The sequence below is a fragment of the Bombus vosnesenskii genome, unplaced genomic scaffold (assembly GCF_011952255.1).
Source record: "Bombus vosnesenskii isolate JDL3184/JDL3185 unplaced genomic scaffold, Bvos_JDL3184-5_v1.1 scf7180000013398, whole genome shotgun sequence".
Lineage (NCBI taxonomy): Eukaryota > Metazoa > Arthropoda > Insecta > Hymenoptera > Apidae > Bombus > Bombus vosnesenskii.
This window is the reverse complement of record NW_022883023.1, coordinates 769,117-785,494: the sequence shown is the minus strand read 5'-3', so window position 1 is coordinate 785,494 and position 16,378 is coordinate 769,117. Positions and strand designations below refer to the sequence as shown.

Below are 16,378 nucleotides of genomic sequence, written 5' to 3'. Positions count from 1 at the left end.
TATGTTAATGTTACACGTAATATTTCTCTTCTGTTTATTATATTTACTTACAAAAACTTTCTTTGCATTTACAAATTTTTATCCTATCACTTTTACTTTAATATGGTTTGGTTCTATGCTGGCGATCACGTACTTTACCAGTACCAATTTTCGCCACCAATTTATGGCTAGAATTTTGTTGAATGGGTATAGTTTCAGTTGTCCTCCAAATGTTTATAAGTCCACCTTCACCTACTGTTATCAAAGAACCGCTCTGTAAATGATATTAGACAATATTAATTAAAATAATATGAATTTCATTTTAACTTTATTTATATTAAAATTATACCTTTTCATGTAGCCAGCTATCACGTACTATTTGTTTATTCCCTATCATATTGTAACATGTTTCTAATTGATCATTTATAACATTTAAACATCTCAAGTTTTGCCTAAAATGTTTTAATAAGGAATATATGAAAAATATTGTCAGTATGTAAAACTAATTGTTTATGTTCAAGTTTCTAATTAATATTGTTAAGAACATCATTAACTTTGATGTTATACTATCTGACATTATTAAATTTTTTAATTATATAGTAATTTACCCTTTAACATTACTGGCACCTGCAAGAAGAAACGGTTGTCCAAGAGCATTTGAAGCATGAAATCTGACTATGTAACAATCATCTGGATCATCATTCTGAAAAGAATGATATAAATTACGTAAAGTTTATCATTTTTATAAACATTAATATTAATATAAATTATACATATCCTATTAACCTGAGAAACTACTAAATTACTGCGATCAAATTTAGCATATGGTGTTGCTCCATCATGGTCCCAAAGTTGTAGTGAATTATGTGTTGTGCACCAAAGGTTGTCATCATTTAACCAACCTATCCTATCCTATATTTTTGTTTAAAATGGATTCTAATTTTTTTTAGAGTATAAATACATTTCAGATTTTATAAAGCATATTAACTTACCACTGATGATTCAGTGTTTAAGGAATAAGTTAATGCAGAATCTTCCGATGGCTGTGTAAGGTCAAAGACATTAATCAATCCATCTGTACTACCAGATGCTAAGACGTCCTGCTTACTAGAATGAAATGCCAAAGAGGTTACATCTTCTACATGAGATTCCCAGTATCCACCAAGAAGATTATTTTTGTCACCCAATTTTGAACTAGTACATCGTGCATCCCAAAATAAAATAAATGTATCTCCTCCAATATGTTCAGTACCACCTGCTATAAGCTTTTCATCACAATTGACATCAAAACTACAGAGAGGTTTTGTTTTTCCATCTTCTGTAATATCTAAGAATAAAGAAGAAGTATATTAAATGTACAAACTTAATTGTAAAATTTATCATTACATACCTTTAAACCTTGCAACAACTTTGTCTTTAGCTCTCAAGTCGCATGCTGTAATTTCTCCACTGTTTGTAGCTGTATATAAAATATTTCTAGAAGTAGGGCTAAATCTAATACCGACGATAGGTGTTTGATTATGAGTTAATGTGGCAGTTTGGTTTAAGTTTTCCCCGACAGAGTATATTACACATGTATGGTTGGATAAGGCTGTACCAATTCTAAATTCTGGATCACTGTACATAAACATTAATTCATCAGATATTTTGATGATATCTTTTAAACATATATAATTATGAGTCAATTCACATCAAATCCAAGTCTAATATTAAATATCTAATATCTATACTTCGAAAATATATTTTCTGTAACTATAAAAATGGTATTTTTAATTTCACATTTAATTGGATATATTGTAAATTAAGCAAAAATATTAAAATGCTTGAAAAATTAAATATATTTATAATATTAATATTTCATTCACTACGATAAAATACTAATTCCCAAATACAAATTTTTAAAATTATTATATATTAAATAAATTACATTTTTAAAAATACTGATTTCTCTATGGAATTGTTAAACAGCATGTTCTAAATGAAATGAAGAGAAAAATTGCATAGCACTATGTAATAATAAACATTCACGTAAAAATTAAAAAAATTGTTTAAATATCATACTTTTCTAAAATAGATTTGACGTAAAATGCTCCATAAGGATAAATAAGATTTACCTTTGAGTTCCACAGATAGCAAGAATATAATTATGATCAAGAGATACTGCTTCTTCAATCGACGATATTAATTCGCTTTTTCTTTTGATGGTTCGATTGTCATCATGCTTACGTGCACCATGTTCAACACTTAATCTTTTTAATGATTCAACAATTTTAGCCATGCTGCTCGTTTTCGAGGTTCTGAGCAGATATCACAAAATTAAGGTTAATATCACATTCGAATTGTAGCCATACGCCTTTTCAAATATAAAATATCTGCCACTTTGGACTAAATTGGGATTATTAGATTTTTTATTTTTAACTTTCTATTTTGATGTGTAAAATTATCCAACACGTGTTTTCTTTTTTTTTATTTTAACTGCGAGTTTTATCAGATTGCATCGTACAAAGACGCAATTTTTTTGGCGCTAGTAGGAACAAAAACTAACGTAAACCATGAAGTTTGTCTAGTGTTAGTTATGATAACTATACTACTTTATCGATAGGTGGCTTTGTGTTTGTAGCATTCTTTTAAGTGGTCTAATTTTCAAATTAAAGAAAGGTATTTGAATTAAATAGACTTTCGTTCTTTTTTTTACTGCATTATTATTTTAAGTATGTACATACAAAAATTATATTAAATAGGATCAAGAGATGTTTTTTCATAAAAATGAGGCGCTAATTCTAATAACCATTCTGGTTGTATCACAGTTATGTCCTTTATATACGTTTTGTTTGTTTGTAAAACTTCATAAAATAGTAACCTTGAAAAAGAAAAAACAAAAATTTAGTATGATATGTACATGCGTTATTATAGAAATATACAAGATGTTACACTAAGGTTGATGTACAAACCATTGAGGTTGCTGAAGTGTATATAAACAGCTATTTGGATGTATATACAAATCCTTATTTCCACGTACTGTTTTATATACTCCAGTATAATGCAAGTACGCTGCTTTCGGAAAAAGTCCAGCAGTTATACATTTTAGAATTTGTTGTAAATTTCCTTGAAGGAAATGAGCTATTATCAGAAAATTTTTATAATTCATACTATATATAAAACAATAAAATTTAGTTTAATTTACCATTAGCCGAAACCAACGGTATATCTAATTTCTTCATCATAGAATGCATTTGCGTTCGAATTTCCGTAACTCTGCGTAAAGCTTTGTTATTAAGAAACTGTTTTTGACACCAACTAAGTGTTCTATTTTTCTCATAAGCAGTATATACATTCAGCAACGTTAATAAGTCTCCTTCCTCAACTTCGAATTTTCTATGCGCTATTCTTGCCTTTATAGCAGCTTGGCCTCCTGCAGGTCTTACAAAAACATTTTGTACTTGAAGCATAGCTAAAATCGTTGATAATTCTTCGGAACATCCCATTTCACCTGCGTAGGGTAGAAGCTAATTACATAATAAATTATTTAAAATAATTTTCGGTGATTTATATGGAAAATTTATGAGGAATTAAGTCTGTTCATTAAACTTTACCTGATACTATAAGAGATTTTGCCAAAACAGGCTCCAATGGCATTTCTGCCATTGTTACGCCCAATGGTGTCGTTAATTCTCCATTACTGTCAATTGCTCCTAGTGCATAAAGTAATTCCAGCCCAGTAAGAAGATTTTTACTTGGTGGAGCAGAAGGAAAGTTAAATCTTAATACATTATCAATTCCTAAAGCTTTTAATTGTAAGATCGCCGGTGCTAAATCCGAGCGTTGCATTTCTGGTGGCGTTGCCTCAAATAGTTCTGAGTATGCTTCCTTTGTGTACAATCTAGATTTTAGATAAAACTTTGCAAAATATGGAAATATAAACCAACAAATAAATTTTTATTAAATTTTTAAATAATTTAAACATTTACACATATTGTATACCTATATGCTTTTCCTGTTCGGACACGACCCGCTCGACCAGCACGTTGATTCGCGGATGCTTTGGACACAGGAACAATTACAAGAGAATTTGTCTGAGTTTCAGCCTCATACCATGGAACTTTTACAAAGCCACAATCAATAACTAGATAAAAATTTCAATCTTGTTTAAACTGAATTTTTTTATATAAAGTCTTATATGTATATTTAAACAATAACAATAAAAAATAGGAATATTTTATTTAGAATACAACTAACAAAATCGATGTTTTATTAAGTTCATACCATAAACAATATTTGGAATAGTGATAGATGTTTCTGCAATGTTCGTGGCTACGATAACTTTACGAGTGTCTTTGGCAGCCCTCCAAAATACTTTCAGTTGTTCTGAGTTTGGAAGAGATCCGTACATAGCCAGAGGTAAAAGTTTCTCTGAAAAAGAACAATACAAAGGCACTGATAAGATCTATTTTAAACTTCGGACAGTTATATAACAGGACAATGATGACGAGGGTATCATTCCGTATTCTACTCACGCTTGCCTTCCTTTATGAGCTTTGCATGCTCTGATAAAAGAGAAACTGCTTGGTCTACTTCGTCCAAACCCGTAAGAAACGCTAGAATATCACCAGGTTCTTCATTTTCGTGAATTTTCAAAGCAGTATCTATGACACTGGTCACGTAATTAGCTACTGGCTCTAAAATAAAATACAAAAATGAGAACATATTCATGACATAATTATAAGACGTCGCATAGGTAATATATATATTACAAAAACTCGAAACGGAGATAAAAAAACATGTTTAAAAAATTGGAACATTAGGAAACAAGTAAAAAATCATTGTAGAAAACAAGAAAAAGATATTGATGATTAATAATTGTAAACCAATTGCTTTATTTATCAATTGACCTAACGTATTATTTATAGAATGATGTGATGTATTTATATATGTATATATATAGATATACCTATAATGTAGAATACATCCACTGGATAAAGTCTACCTTCGACGGTAAGTATAATTGCAGTATCTTTTGCGGAATCCTTCGTTGTATTTGTATTGAAAAAATCTCGAAGCTGTTCTGCATCGACCGTAGCGGAACAAACGACAATTCGTAAACTTTTTCGTTTCTAAAATAAAACAAATTTTTCATGATAATTAGTATATCTTTTACTTAGACTTAAATTAAATTAAATGTTTATGAATTTACAATGTTCAATTACCCGGATTATTTTTTTCAGAAGTCCCATAATAATATCCGTAAGAAGGGTCCTTTCATGTACTTCATCCACCACGATTACAGAATAACTTGTCAACAAAGGATCGCTCATTAATTCACGAAGCAGAATTCCCTCTGTCATATACTATCAATAATATAATTTTATATAATTACTGACTTCATTTAACATTTATTATTTTTTAGTTTTCTGATAATTAAAATTCTCTATTATTTTAATTTATTATTTTCTTTGCTGCTTCAATTAACGTCTAAAATAATACCTTGATCTTTGTTGTTTCATCCGTATAATTATCGAAACGTATAGAATAACCAACTTCGGTGCCTAAAATACAATTGCGTTCATCAGCAACACGATTAGATAAAGATGTAGCCGCAACCCTTCTTGGTTCCGTGATGCCAATCATTTTCCCATCTGTACACCATCCTGCTTCAAGAAGATACTGTAATCATTTTAGAAAATAAAATTTCCTATGTATGCAATTCATAAAAATAAATATATGTACATTTGTAATTAATTGAATATTATAGTAATATACGTTTAGTACATTAAGAAAATATACTAAACATTTTATGATTTAGGAATACCGAAATTTTATTGATTTTTTATCAAAATTTTATTGCTTCTAATAATTTTTATAAAACAAATATCAACTATTAATAATAAATACAAAAGAAACAGTAAAAGATAAAATAAACGCTTATTGATACTGGAAACGTTCTAAGATAATAATGATAATAATAATAAAATGATGAATGATATGATATGAGTAATACGAATAATGATAAATGCATAATAAAGAAATATGTAATGAATGTCGAAAAAATCCAATATTACATTTATATTCTTGAAAATACTAATACGATTTTATTTTATCTAATAATGTAATTCTCCTCATATTTGAGGGGAACTACCAAATAGATACGAAATACATTTTGCGAAAACTATAAAAAGTAAATTGCCTCAATATAAATAAACTATTGTTCTGCATTTATTTTAGACAAAAAGTTTTGTAATAGACATTGATGTGTTATTACGTAATATTCGATAGTTATAAAACTTTACCTAACATAAAAATCAATTGATACTCTTATCGCAGAATGACTAAGGCTAAGTAAAGTAACACCATATGTCAGATAAGCAAAAGTTATATTTCACATAAACTTGATTAGTACACTGTTGAATGCACTGATCGTTTTCCAAGTTCAACGTGAAGTTCTATTCTCTGAAATCTACTACCAGCTTTAATCTTGCGCACATCGGTAACGGCGGAATATTACATGTATTACGTCTTTGTGGTTTTATGTCATATTTATATCGGATTTTATTGAAAGCTTGTTATAACGATTTACTTCGACTTCGGCAAACTTACAAGTACTCTAATTAGGTAACTCACGACACTGGATCACGATAGAAATACGGATAAAGGCAAGAAGTTGTTAATTATTACTAATAAAAAGTACAAAATTATATACTTTAATGCACTTTGTGTTAATAATTATCACGTATCAATATATATTACTTAACTCTTATATTTAATATAAATACATATTTATGTTATGCATATAATACAATTTTATTGCATATATACAATATTATTGCATATAATAATGACAGTCAAAATATGCGATAATTTGAAGTACAGGTATAAAAAACATACTAAAAACATTTTATGAGGTTTGACATTTTATGAAAACATTTTATGAAAATTTACGCTAAGGTCCATCATTATTTTTCAATAGTATGTGTAAGTTATTGTTTATTATCGTATAAGTAGATATTAACATTATCCCCAAGTATTCCAATAATATCGAACATCACAGCAATACCACCAAAATCAATAATCTATGACAATTAATCAATATATTTTAATAACCATATTCTACAAATATGAAATTGAGACATATTATATAAATGCTTAACTAGGAAGACAAATGTATTATTAAATATTTAGTGATGTAAATCAGTATTAATTATTACTAATAATTATGTTTATCTAAAAGAGCAACATGTGAACTAATACATATTACGATCTACAAATAATTTAGGAAAATTACTGTTGAAAATTTTGTTTATAATAGAACATTAACATATCATATATTTTATAAAGCTAATTCGTAATAAAGTATTATTATCTTATCATTTAAGGGGTTATACACATTTTTTTATACATCAGTCTGCTGTGTATATAAAATACATGCAGAAAAATAGAAAATACAAAAAATTTTATCAACATATTGCTTTCGTAGACAAATTTGCAAATTTCAGTGTACAATAGTCATCTTAGTCATTATATCACCAGTAACAAATAGTAGAAAACAATGCTTTCCAAGATTCACACTGTCATCCTTGAGTGTAGACATCAGATGAAGATATCTCTTCATCAATCAATGATGGTACATCTTGCATGTATGTATAGGCCCGTAAATAATGAAATTCAGTTACATAAACAAGTAATAATACAAGAACATATAAAGACCACTTTACAAGTCTAATATACTCCCGCATACGATCAAAAAATATTGCCAAAAGCAAGTAATCCATGACAGCATGAAAATTCAAAAATTTCCAACAAAGGGTTATTATTGTAAAGGATAAACTTCTAAATATAGCTGTTTGTCTAGCATAAAAATGTTCTCTACTAATCGGTGTTGTTCTATATTCAGTCTCAAGAAGATCTTGATATAAATATATATATCGATTCCAGGCGGCACTGCTGAGGAACAAATGGACGGCTATAAGTAATATGTTACGAAGTGCTGCATTTGAAGTTTTCAAAGTTACATTTCCAGGTTCCAAAACTGAAGATACAGGAAGTTGTGGTAGCTTATCGTAACCTCCACGTCTACTTGAGTTACGAGCAAGAAATTGATATAAGCCAATAATAAAAGCAACACATCCAAAAGCATCACAAATACCATCGATAATGTAACCAGATGAGCCAATGTCTGATCGTTCACCATTAATATTTGCTCTTTTTCTAGCAACATGTCCATCCAAATCATCCAACCATGTTCTTGCTTGAAACAGTATTACACCTAAACGTCTATAAGACAACGAATCACTGGAAACACATTTACCAGCCAGCACTGCTATTAATACATGGAAACAACTGATTGTGTTTGGTGTCACCCATATCCAAGAACTGCTTATATGCAATAGATCATCCATGATAGCTGCAAGAGGACTCAAGAGAAAATGATTTGGATGATCAAGCATTAATCCTTTTACAGTCACTGTACACAATGGATTAAAATCACAAGGTATGATTGAAACATATTGTGTACCATTTGATATAGGTCTTATATCATAATTTTGTGTTCTAGAATACAATAGAAGATCCATTCCAAGGAAGTATAATGTCATTAATATCAAAATTGCTAGGAATGACCTGCTTACTAGAGTTGTTGAACCAAACATTTTGTATATAAATTTGGCACGTTTGTATAAATTGGTAAATATATTGTTATATCTTTATAACATGTTCCTTATGTTATATTATCACTTTCTTTCTTTATAATAGATCCAAATATATTAGAGATATGTAGTTAATGTAAATGCACACTGCTATTAAATATTAGCAATAAATTCATTGCTCAGTAATTTTATTATAGATACTTCTTTAATATAACACGAATAAAAAAACACGTTCGTTTATTATTTTGAAGCAATAATATTATTGTGATATTCACTTTTTCGATATAATGAATTGTGTATGGCAAATAAAAAATACAGTCTTTCAACTTTTAAACTCATCACGTTACTAATTTGATTACGATGATTTTTGTACCATACTTTTTTGCAGGATTACGAGTACAGTGGAATTATCATAATAATTAACAGTACTTTGCTCCATTGTTAATAATGTTGCAATATTCATGGACGACGTATTCATGGGACACGGATCAGTGTGCCGTGACTACACATGGCTAGATGAAATCTGCAGATTCCGAATATACTATTTTGATCGATTAACTGATACCATGCCGGTATATTTTTTTTTGGAAAACGTTTGGTGTTGGAAAACGTTTCAAATACCTTATTTAATACATTATCACGTTATTTATCAAAATAGCATGAGTTTCTCTCATAATAATAATATTTCAATCGCACTGTTGTCAGATAATTTCTTTTTTTAATTGTTCGATAACAAAATAGCGAACTATAAAAATTGTTATTCCATGATATTTCTTTTTACGACACATTATTATTCACTAAGTTATTAGGTATAACTATTATGAAAAGTACAGTTCTCGAAAAATTTGACTAACACACATTACAATTTGAAAAGATGATGATGTACTGTCGAATTTGTTTGACCACAACAGAATGGCGATACAACAAGATCTTCATCTGCGCGCGTGCGCGAGTTTATATATTACTCAAAATTTCTATTATATATATATATATTATATATAAATAACATTTTTATGATATTTGTACATATATCATGTAAATGAAATCCTAAATAAGTAAATATAATATACAGGGTGTTACTGAACAGATGGTACAAACCAAAAGAAGATAAATGCATGAAAAGTAAAGTCAAAAATATATAGAATAAAATTTTGTCATATAATGCACTGTTTTCGAGAAAATTGAATTAAAAAATTTGTCAAATATGCTTCAACTTAACTAATCATGAACTAAATATGCGTACACGATACATTTTAAAATAAAATTTTTTTGTTTCAAGCCTCGTTTTCAAGAAAATAGAGTTTGCATATGTTTAGTTAAGAGCTATCTTGGTACACGCGCATAATAAATTTTCAAATTTATTTTTTTCGGAAAAAAAAGAATGTAATTCTTATGAAAGGATCTTATTACATATATTTGACTTGTTTTTTCATGTAGATTCACTTCCTTTCGGTTTGTACTACCAGTTCAATAACACTCTGTATATACAGAGTGACCGATTTTAATTTATATACGCAAATTACTCCTACAACAATGTATCAATTGTATAAAAAAATAGCTCAGATAAGAAGTGAATGGTTTCGAGGGGGCCATAAGCTGGTGTAAGTAGTTCTTTTGAAAACAACGCATAAACAAGGACAACGTAAACATAAGAATACCGCTCCGCGTCTTTCCTTGTCTTTCATACATTATATTTGACATATTAAAGTTAAGATATCTGCTAAACTAGTGATTTTTCGATATAAATAGGTTAATATGGTATATAGGTATATGGTATATAGGTAATACAAAAACGTGTCATCTTCGTATGAGCTTTATGTGTCCGTATACAGAGAAAAACTATGTATTTACATCAGATGGTGTACGAGTAATTTACGTTTATAGATTCAAAACGAGTCATCTTATGTATATGAAAAACAATCAATTAAGTTATTTGGAAAATCATGTATATTCATACTCTCAATCAAAAAAATCAGAACTGTCACTCAAAAATATTACACAACTACTATAAATGTTACATAAAATTTAAAAAATAAGCAAGAAAAATTTAATTATGACATATTGAGAATATCCCAATTTTTATAAGTGCATGTTTGAAATATGTATAACTCTGTAAAAGATTATATAAGTGGCAACAGCAAATATGTTATATATATGTATATGTTACATTATATTTTATATCATAAATTCATGTAGAATTATATTACTACATACAATAAAATCCATATCATCACAATGTTATTTATTTAAATTTCACCTCCCTATATTATAATATAATTCCTTTAAAATAAAGGCATACCTGAGGTAACTGCGTACTCTTTCCACATCCAGTTTCGCCGATTAAGACTAATGTTTGATATTTTTCCAGTAAGTATATAATATGACTTCTATACTTAAATGTAGGCAATCGTTGACGTTGCATATTAAGTGCAAGCGAATGATGAGCATTGTATACAAATTGTGTGGACGAATGGGCTTCTGTATCTGGTTTATCCTCTTGCCACATACTATCACCTGTAATTAAAAAAATTATCAGATGAATATAAAATTTTTCTCGATATAATATATATAAACATATGGAAATAAGGCACATATATGTACAAAATTCATAAGTTCAATAGGTTATGTCATACAATTGTTATATATATATGTAAGAATAAGTTTTACAACATATAATAATGTCAGCGTATAATACTACTTTTAAATCAGTTATGATTAAAAAGAATACAATATTAGGAAATAAAAATAAAAAAAGAGTAAACATTATGCTTTTACATGTTTGTACGGATATGTTCAAAAACAATTGTACTTACCAGGTTTAGAAAAAGTCGGTTTTGTATTCATTTTATATAATTATGTAAACAATACAACGAGATAAAATTAGTTGTCAAATATATCACCAGATTATAAACTCTTATATTTACATAATAATCACACAATTCAAATAAACACAACTATTTTACCGCCCGATATATATGTAAGTAAATACACATAATGCGTTACTGGTACGTTGACAGACGGAAGGAATGCGGACCTAATTGGTTATTTCCGATAGACTCAACACAATCATAAAGATAAACATGCGTATTGGCTGAAAATGTCAGATACAAATAAAGCAATATAGCAACGCATGACGATGAGCGATATAATGCAGTACTTCTCTTGCCTCTATGCCATTCGAATTGATAACGACACTTACGAACAATGCAGTATATACATATTTCTCACACCTGTCATATTCCTTTAAACTGTAATTTTCCTATAGATGACACTGTATGTGATTTAAAAATATTTAAACAATTCTAACTATAAGAATATTTATAATTATTATATTTTATATTATTTAGCTATATAAACAGCAGGAAAAAATCCGCTTGGTAGGAAATATTTTTTATTTTTAATTGAATTGATGTAATCAGAAATTTCAATTTCATACCCTCACACATACATATATTTCAGCAAATTATTTAATTTTATTTCAATTCTAAACTGGACCAACAATATATAAAAAAAATTGAAGACCTAATATAGGAAAACATGAATATAATATTTCAGTTGAAATAATATAAATACATAGTATTAAAGTAAATGAAATAATAAACATGGAAATTATACATGGTTCCTTTAGATTTAAAATCAATAGCGATATATGACATTATATATACATGTATATAGAAATATGTATATCATGTATGTGAAATCAAAATACAAATAGTACAAAAAAATTCTTTAATGTATTATGTTAAAATTTTTCAGGTTCTGTAAACTGATAGTAAATAACTTTTTATTGAATTATATATAAATTGCAATATTATATACAAAGATAGATATATTACTTTGTACACAAATAGTTTTCTTAATAACAACCATCTCGTATTTTGTGTAAATTATAAGAATATAGAAATCTAACACAAATATAATAACATTGCGTTTTAATTAATTTTATCTTGTCCCTGGATATGTTTTAATATAATTTTATACAATTTTGCCAATTCACATGTAATATTTATTATGTAAGAAATAATATTACAGAGTTATTCTGATTTTATCATACTTTATATGAGAACAATTTGTACTAGATAGTAACTAAAGAAGACTAATGATGATATAGTAACATCTTCGTGTTTAACATTATTGATCAATTGGTTATATTGGTACATAAACACTAGATTGCTTTTAATTTTGCACTTATCATATTCTGTTTAAAAGTATGCTATTATATTATTTTATTCACGCATAAACTTCAAACTTTTGATATGCAACTTTTCACTAAAGTAAAACTGTTAGTATAGTATTTTCGGTCGCTGTTATTGCAAATAACATTACATGTTTTTTGCTCACCAGTATTTTTTTGTACATACAAGTTATTACATATATTAAGTATTTCGATAATTCTGATGATTGAGTAATAGTATATATATCTTTTTTTATTAAATGTAGTTTAAATTTTAATTGTAAATCATTTAAACTATATATCGTATTAACGTCAGCGCACTCACACACTTTACAATTTGTGTAATTTCTGTTTTGCGTTTGGTGAACGTCAAATTATATATGTACATACATGTGTGAAACAAGTATTTGTAAGAATTCACAAATAGGATTCGTTTTACACCTTTCGTCAAAAAATACTAATGAACACTGGGTGAGTTTTAAGGTATTTTAGGAATGTATTTTGATTTGCAAACAAATATTGTTTCTTCCATCTTCGATATAAAGTGTTAACATATGTCTGTGCATCAGAAAGAATGAGAATTATATATGAAACATCTTCGTACAAATATCATTCTCAAGCACCACACTATCATCTACTTTTACGTATCAGAAATATATTATTTATATTATTTGTAATCTCCTCATTTTGTAAGATTAAATCTGTGTGTATACACGTGTAATGTATGGACGTCAATGGAGAACTTAGGAAACATGAATGGTAGTCATCTAAGATGGTAATTTGTAATGATGTTATGGATATATACTATTGCCAATCAAAGACATAAAAATGGTTGCAATAAACACACATAAAATGTCTGAACACAAAAAGTCATTAATACAATATTGAAATTTTCGTTTTTAATGCTCGTCTACCATGACGATGCATGGATAACAAATTTTAGGTGTTCTGACTTGTCAGTTAGCTTAAAATTGCATCTATAGATTAAATCTGCAGTAAACATAAAAAATATTAGGCCGTAGCTTCTGCTTCTCCATTGCTTTCCGTTTCAGCACTCTTCTCATCAAGTTTTGTTTTTTTTTCAGGACTGGCACCATCAGTGGCAGCTTCTTCCGTTGTTTCACTCAAAGTCGTTGATTTCCTCTTTATACAACAACTATCAATGGGAGCATCTACGAATAGAATCAATCATTTTAATATTATTCTTATAAATGTAAGTTGCATTTTCTACAGTCATTAATAATATATTAACTACTTATATAGTTTACTCTTAGTATAATTATTAATACGCATACAATTGAACATATTAAGTGTTTAATCACAAATTAAAAAATTTTTTGTTGTAATTTTCATGGTATTACCTGTAGAATCCCCATTTTCTGTTGATTCTACTTCTTTCTCCTCTAACTCTTTTTCCTCGTTTGAGCCATTTTCTTTGGTTTCTTTGGCATCTCCATTTTCAGATGCTTTTGAATCTTCGTCAACTTCCTGAACAGTTTTCTTTTCTTCCTCCACTACTTTCTTTTCTGGGGTTGTAACAACTTTGGTGTCTCTAAAAATTGAGATATATTATGTGCCTACATTAATTTTAAAATAATTCATATAAAGTAAAACAGAATATGTAATATATTCTGTACTGAAAATATCCATGACATTCATATTCGTATGAATGAAATATTTATTCTATCATGATACGTGATTCTTTAGAGCGGCTAAACTTTATAGCTACAGACAGAGATGGAATGACAAGGAAAAGAAATAGAGATAGGACGCCAACCGTAGCGGCACCTACCGATGTTAATATTATCCTGCTTTCGTCTTCCCCTTCCCGCAACATACTCCTTTCAACAGAACGTTACACACGTATACGTACGCAATACATACAGACTGTTTCGGCGCGGCAAACCGTGGATGTTCGTGGACCGTAATATATACATCAATGTTACATATGTATTTATTCCCATATTATCGGAACTTAAATAAACCTAAATATTACTGATGTTTATTATTACAAATATTATGTATTTTTTCTTAGAAATGTTTAGTAAAAAGTAAAATGCGAGTATTCCTGACATTTAGTCGGTAAGGGAGAACAGATCGATACGTTGTCCATTTTCTTTTTAAGGTGATACGTGTACAATCATCCGCAAAATATTTCTAGAGAGAGCGAGAGTTCTTTTTATACATGCGTAATCAACATTCTATGTGTTTATATAAAAATGTTCGAACTATTGTTAATATTGAAAAATTACAATTTAACGCATTATAAAATATTTTATTTTAATTTGCAGTCACGTTTATCCATTATATTCGCAAAAATATCGAATGATTCATAGATAATAAATAACTGGGGTCTTTACGATTAAAATATTCATAAAATAAATATTAATAATAGACGAACACGCGTTGTAGTTTCTTATCGCATGTCTCGTATAACTGAAGCTACAAGTGGGGAAAATAAAAGGGTAAACGATACCGCCAGAAAAGCGGCTCTACAAGTAGAGCACATGTCATGGCAAAAGCAGGTAATCCTGAGAACGTAACGCGCCTTACGAATCAAGCTGAGAATATCACGTAGAGAGAGAGCATCCCCTCTTCCTCCACTGTGGTCCCTTTCTCGTGACTGTACAAACTACGTACGCTTTCAAAAGTACACAAACAATTGCGATACAAATAAAGTTATCAAAACAAGAGAATCGGCTTCAAACTTGAATAGTTTAAAACAGATAAGTAAAAAATATGGATTATAACGCATTGTTGACCCGCCGTTACTGTATCCAGCAAAGAAACATAACAAAAGCATTCAGTGAAAACGTGTGATTTCCTTACGATAGATCAATAAAAAAGTCTGTAGTACTTACTTAGCTTCTGTATCCGCCATGCTGATCAATTTAATCGTGTGATCGATAAAGCACTTAGATACAAAACGCACTTAATAAGGCCTGCGTTTTTTACGCACCGGTAAGCAGACGTAGAATTCTGGTATCACCACTGCCGCGTAGTCGCGTACCGACGCGCAAATGGCAGAGAGACTCGCACACTGATTCGCCCAAGACCCGAGTTACTCGGTCCGGCCGGCAGGCCGGCGGCCTTCAAACACTTTTCTTTCCCGCTCGTTTACAGATGGCGCACGATTCGGTCCCTTATTAAACTATTCGTTGTAAATATAATTTTAAAATGACTAGAAATCGTTGATATATAATTCTTTCACAGAAGAGCAAAGAATTACTGCAATATGTTTAGTAAATAATATCAATGGTACTTATTAATCTCAGTTTATTTTCCGACGAATATGACCTTAGAATACGTATAAATAATTTGCCGCTATATTTTAATCATGAATCATGGTTCAATGAAATTTCTTCGAAAAATGCCTGTGGATCACAAATAATATGGAATGCAAGTAATTAATTATGGTATTAGTTTTATTTTCTTTCAAATGAAAAATACGACACATGTGAAGTATAATACATTTATCTAAATCTGTCAATGATTATGTGGTTTTAGGTTCATGGTAGTGGTAGCTTCGCCACTACCGCATTGTTAATGCCCCTCCAAATAACACACTAGCCAATTGGATCCTGTCTTA

At 29.1% G+C, this 16,378-nt stretch overlaps 4 protein-coding genes across 6 annotated transcripts; all 4 read right to left on the bottom strand.

Moving 5' to 3' along the window:
* Positions 1–10: 10 nt before the first annotated feature.
* Positions 11–2,518, bottom strand: LOC117237711 (WD repeat-containing protein 89). Of its 2 annotated transcripts, none has more exons than XM_033501987.1 (7): positions 2,094–2,518; positions 1,370–1,596; positions 972–1,306; positions 766–891; positions 588–691; positions 329–431; positions 11–253 (listed from the first exon to the last, which is right to left on the bottom strand). In XM_033501987.1, exons 1-7 carry the CDS (start codon positions 2,255–2,257, stop codon positions 98–100), a joined length of 1,215 nt encoding a protein of 404 aa, XP_033357878.1. In that variant the 5' UTR covers positions 2,258–2,518; the 3' UTR covers positions 11–97. The 2 variants fall into 2 exon arrangements, with proteins under 2 accessions (XP_033357878.1, XP_033357879.1); XM_033501988.1 differs by having other exon boundaries at positions 588–682.
* A 153-nt stretch (positions 2,519–2,671) lies between these two features.
* On the bottom strand, positions 2,672–11,831 carry LOC117237730 (probable ATP-dependent RNA helicase DHX35). Of its 2 annotated transcripts, XM_033502026.1 has the most exons (12): positions 11,429–11,831; positions 10,915–11,129; positions 5,461–5,640; positions 5,184–5,324; positions 4,928–5,090; positions 4,494–4,655; positions 4,243–4,389; positions 3,961–4,102; positions 3,573–3,859; positions 3,164–3,469; positions 2,931–3,084; positions 2,672–2,839 (listed from the first exon to the last, which is right to left on the bottom strand). In XM_033502026.1, the coding sequence occupies exons 1-12, from the start codon at positions 11,457–11,459 to the stop codon at positions 2,713–2,715; spliced, it is 2,055 nt and encodes a 684-aa protein (XP_033357917.1). In that variant the 5' UTR covers positions 11,460–11,831; the 3' UTR covers positions 2,672–2,712. The 2 variants fall into 2 exon arrangements, with proteins under 2 accessions (XP_033357917.1, XP_033357918.1); XM_033502027.1 differs by lacking the exons at positions 10,915–11,129; positions 11,429–11,831 and adding an exon at positions 6,264–6,425.
* Positions 6,941–9,589, bottom strand: LOC117237731 (ceramide phosphoethanolamine synthase). Its single transcript, XM_033502028.1, has one exon. The coding sequence runs from the start codon at positions 8,616–8,618 to the stop codon at positions 7,542–7,544; it is 1,077 nt and encodes a 358-aa protein (XP_033357919.1). The 5' UTR covers positions 8,619–9,589; the 3' UTR covers positions 6,941–7,541.
* A 767-nt stretch (positions 11,832–12,598) lies between the features above and the next one.
* LOC117237738 lies at positions 12,599–15,878 on the bottom strand. Its single transcript, XM_033502039.1, has 3 exons — positions 15,651–15,878; positions 14,151–14,341; positions 12,599–13,961 (listed from the first exon to the last, which is right to left on the bottom strand). The coding sequence occupies exons 1-3, from the start codon at positions 15,668–15,670 to the stop codon at positions 13,801–13,803; spliced, it is 372 nt and encodes a 123-aa protein (XP_033357930.1). The 5' UTR covers positions 15,671–15,878; the 3' UTR covers positions 12,599–13,800.
* Positions 15,879–16,378: the final 500 nt, after the last annotated feature.

Excerpts from the sequence above, each read along its gene's own strand:
- LOC117237730 (XM_033502026.1), bottom strand. The coding sequence starts at position 11,459 with ATGAATACAAAACCGACTTTTTCTAAACCTG. Across the intron at positions 4,656-4,927 it reads GGATGTATTCTACATTATAG|AGCCAGTAGCTAATTACGTG; the intron begins GTATATCTATAT and ends ATTTTATTTTAG. Across the intron at positions 2,840-2,930 it reads ACACTTCAGCAACCTCAATG|GTTACTATTTTATGAAGTTT; the intron begins GTTTGTACATCA and ends TTCTTTTTCAAG.
- LOC117237731 (XM_033502028.1), bottom strand. The coding sequence starts at position 8,618 with ATGTTTGGTTCAACAACTCTAGTAAGCAGGTCATTCCTAGCAATTTTG.
- LOC117237738 (XM_033502039.1), bottom strand. The coding sequence starts at position 15,670 with ATGGCGGATACAGAAGCTAA. Across the intron at positions 14,342-15,650 it reads ATGGCGGATACAGAAGCTAA|AGACACCAAAGTTGTTACAA; the intron begins GTAAGTACTACA and ends CTCAATTTTTAG. Across the intron at positions 13,962-14,150 it reads AGAAAATGGGGATTCTACAG|ATGCTCCCATTGATAGTTGT; the intron begins GTAATACCATGA and ends TTCTATTCGTAG.
- LOC117237711 (XM_033501987.1), bottom strand. The coding sequence starts at position 2,257 with ATGGCTAAAATTGTTGAATCATTAAAAAGATTAAGTGTTGAACATGGT. Across the intron at positions 892-971 it reads TAAACACTGAATCATCAGTG|GATAGGATAGGTTGGTTAAA; the intron begins GTAAGTTAATAT and ends ACAAAAATATAG. Across the intron at positions 254-328 it reads ATAGCTGGCTACATGAAAAG|AGCGGTTCTTTGATAACAGT; the intron begins GTATAATTTTAA and ends TATCATTTACAG.